This window comes from Protobothrops mucrosquamatus, unplaced genomic scaffold (genome assembly GCF_001527695.2).
Source record: "Protobothrops mucrosquamatus isolate PMUCROS unplaced genomic scaffold, P.Mucros_1.0 scaffold16560, whole genome shotgun sequence".
In the NCBI taxonomy this organism is placed as follows: Eukaryota; Metazoa; Chordata; class Lepidosauria; order Squamata; family Viperidae; genus Protobothrops; species Protobothrops mucrosquamatus.
The window spans coordinates 1-3,899 of NW_015402325.1; the positions used below are offsets into that span (position 1 = coordinate 1).

At 36.5% G+C, this 3,899-nt stretch overlaps 1 protein-coding gene across 1 annotated transcript; it reads right to left on the reverse strand.

Moving 5' to 3' along the window:
• Positions 1 to 2,641: 2,641 nt before the first annotated feature.
• Positions 2,642 to 3,436, reverse strand: LOC107301781 (bifunctional glutamate/proline--tRNA ligase-like; the record flags this gene model as incomplete). Its single annotated transcript, XM_015830962.1, has 2 exons — positions 2,642 to 2,813; positions 3,244 to 3,436. Coding segments are annotated over 2 exons (365 nt in total), but the record flags the coding sequence as incomplete, so codon positions are not given.
• Positions 3,437 to 3,899: the final 463 nt, after the last annotated feature.

The window sequence follows — 3,899 nt, forward strand, 5'->3', positions numbered from 1 at the left end:
GGAGTTTTGGGAGAATCTATTATGAAATCTGGGTAATATGTTATTTCTCATAATAAAGTATATTCCAAAAAGGAAGGAAATAGATAGGTTTTTGATTCATATATAGTACAGGAACTCATACTTAAATATTAGTTAATACAGCAAAATTTGGTTTGAGAGAATATTCCAGAAAATAAATAAATATCAGCAAATAACATTTTTCCAATTAACAAGAGTATGTAGAAGCAAGAGAGCAATTTTAGTGAAGAATCAATATGGAAGAGAAAGATTCTTACTCTTTCTCAAGATCACTACAAAAGTTACCAAATCAAGATTTATTTTCCTGAATTTCAAATGTTCATGGGGAGAAAGCTTAATAATAATAATAATAATAATAATAATAATAATAATAATAATAATAATAATAATAATAATAATAATAATAGTAGTAGTAGTAGTAGTAGTAGTAGTAGTAGTAGTAGTAGTAGTAGTAGTAGTAGTAGTAAAGTTGGAAGGGACCTTGGAGGTCATCGAGTCCAACTCCCTGCTCAGGTAGGAAACCCTACACCATTTCGGACAAATGGTTGTCCAGTCTCTTCTTAAAAACTTCCAGTGTTGGAGCATTCACCGCTTCTGGAGGCAGGTTGTTCCATTGGTTAATTGTTCTAACTGTCAGGAAGTTTCTCCTTAGTTCTAGGTTGCTTCTCTCCTTGATTAGTTTCCATCCGTTGCTTCTTGTCCTACCTTCAGGTGCTTTAGAGAATAGCTTGACTCCCTCTTCTTTGTGGCAGCCCCTGAGATATTGGAACACTGCTATCATGTCCCCCCTCGTCCTTCTCTTCGTTAAACGAGACATACCCAATTCCAGCAACCGTTCCTTATATGTTTTAGCCTCCAGTCCCCTAATCATCTTTGTTGCTCTTCTCTGTACTCTTTCTAGAGTCTCAGCATCTTTTTTACATCGTGGTGACCTAAACTGGATGCAGTATTCCAAGTGTGGCCTTACTAAGGCATTGTAAAGTGGTATTAATACTTCACGTGATCTTGATTCTATCCCTCTGTTAATGCAGCCCAGCACTGTGTTGGCTTTTTTGGCAGCTGCAGCACACTGCTGGCTCATATTTACTGTAAGTGATTAGTTCTTGCTTTTTTAGTTCAGGGTTTTTTCCTCTCTTTTTTAAGAGAGATAATTCACCCTAATAAACTCCTAAATTTATCAAATAAGACTGAAAAGCTATTTTTTTTACATTGCTCAATTGCGGACTTATGAAAAGTACAAAGAAGAACAACTAAGATGATTAGATAAAAACATATATAGAATGGTTGCAGGAATTGGGTATGGCCAGACTAGAGGAAAGAAGGACTAGGGGTGACATGATAGCAGTATTTTCCAAAGCACCAGAAGGTAAGACAAGAAACAACAGAAACTAATCAAAGACAGAAGCAACCTAGATTAAGGAGAAACTTCTTAATAGTGAGGACAATTAACCAGTGGAACAGCTTGCCTTCAGAAGTTGTGGGTGCTTTCACCACTTTAGGTTTTTTAGGAAAAGACTGGACAGCCAACAGCTTGAGCAGGGGGTTGGACTACAAGTTCTCCAAGGTCCCTTTCAGCTCTATTCAGATTGAATATCTCAATAAAAGAAGATCTAAAAGAAGTACTTATAGAATTTCTTTGTTCCATTCTGCCCATCTTCAGGTTCAGTAGATGAAGAGATTCAGTCCTGTCACTAACCTCTTTCTCATGGGAATGATTTAGTCCTAGAGTTTAAGAACTTAAAATTGCTAGTTGTCTTAAGAATAGATGTTCTTCCATATATATTATGGAATATAGCAGTGGTGGCGAACCTATGGCATGGGTGCCAGAGGCGGCATTCAGAGCCCCCTCTGTGGGCACGCGCGCCGTCGCCCCAGTCCTAGGCCTTCAGCTGGGTTTTATAAAACCTTTTCACTTTAGGCCTCCGCCGCCATGTGCAAAAAAAAAAAAAAAAAAAGGTTCAATCAGTCAATTTCAACTTCTCGCGGGAAAAAAAAGATCTTGCAAAGTTGGAATTGATTGATTGAACTTTTTAGTCCCACCCAGTCTGCCGTTACCACTGCAGCCACGCCCAGCCAATGGGCCACACCCAGCCAATGGGCCACACCCACCCGGCACTCAACGATGCATAAGTGGGTTTTGGGTTGCAGTTTGGGCACTCAGTCTCTAAAAGGTTCGCCATCACTGGAATATAGAATATAGAATAGAAATAGAATACAACCTGGTTTCTGGTTTCTTGGAAACAATTTTAATATTTCAGGCCTTCTTTATTTTTGTAGAGAGTTTTATAGCCTGGTAGAATCTGATTCTATCTATCTATCTATCTATCTATCTATCTATCTATCTATCTATCTATCTATCTATCTATCTATCTATCTAATCTAATCTATTTATCTATCTATCTATCTATCTACCTAATCTATCTATCTATCTATCTATCTACCTACCTACCTACCTACCTATTCAGTATCAGATTCTACCAGGCTATAAAACTCTCTACAAAAATAAAGAAGGCCTGAAATGTTAAAATCATTTCCAAGAAACCAGAAACCAGATTGTATTAATTAAAAAAAAATAGAGTAGAAAGTCTAAGAAAATGAAAGGAAGTTCTTCCTCAATACATACTTGTACTTATTTCCAGTACGTGGGTGTGGCTGATTTTTACAACGATAAAGAGTTGGGTCTCTCATACATCCATTATTACTATTCATATCAATTTTTGCTCGTAGACAGCAGGTCTGCCCAAATTCTGTTCCTTTTTTCATTTCCTCCCACATCTGAAAATTCTTCTCAACAGCTATCAGATTACAAATATTTAATTAGGATTAAATTTGTTCTAATATTATGATACAATATTTACAAATGAAAAATAACTTATATTTATCTATAAAGTAATTTGCATTTACCTACAAAATATATGTCTTTGAATTTTATCTCAACATTATTTCCAGTTGGTTGGACATTATCCAATCATAAATTAAACCATAAACCATTATTCATATATCCCAGTGGCTTGATTCATGCATCACAGTCAGCCAAACTCAAACAAATAGTATGTTGGCTTATATGAGATACCTAAATGCAGCCAACATCTCAATGAGGTTATTTTTAATCATTATCTCAAACACAGAAGGTTATGTAACTTATGCTAATGACATAATTACCAAATATTAAATGTTTCATTAATTCAATTTAAAAAGGATAAAACTTTGATAAAAACCTCTTACAATTATTCCTGTGTTTAGATTCTATTCTCTGTTCTCTCTCCATTTTCATCTGTTCTGCTGGTGTATCATCCACATAAGCCTTTCCTTCATGAATGAGTTTCTCAGCGTATTTCATTATTTTTTCAAAATGATCAGAAGTGTATGTAAATTGGTTGGGCTTAATTTGAAGCATTGCAACATCTTCCAAGATCACCTGTATATAATATCAATTGGATTGATATTTAAAATTGTTTACAATTATTATTGTATTAGAGATGGCAACCTCTCCTAAGTTGCTACATTTTATCATTTCAAAGAGCTGTAAATGTGTAATTAAAGAAATAGAATTTTAGAAAATTTACTGACAAAGCCAATGCTGCCTACTTAAAAGACTATCAGAAGTTTCACAACATTTTAGTAAATTCACCTAAGCTGTTTATGGGTTGGATTCTTTGTCCTTAGAACTTCAGCATCACCCACTATGCCTCACTCATCGCGTCATCAGATAATCGCCCGGCCGCCCTCTTCAGGGTAACCCGCTCTCTCCTCCAATTGGAGGGGGGGGACCCCCTGGAGGGGAGGGCAGAGGATTTTGCGCAGTATCTGTATGACAAAGTCGCTCGGATTCGGGAAGGCTTGGACTCCGACTGGTTGGCCCAGGGGGAGGAGACGGGAGC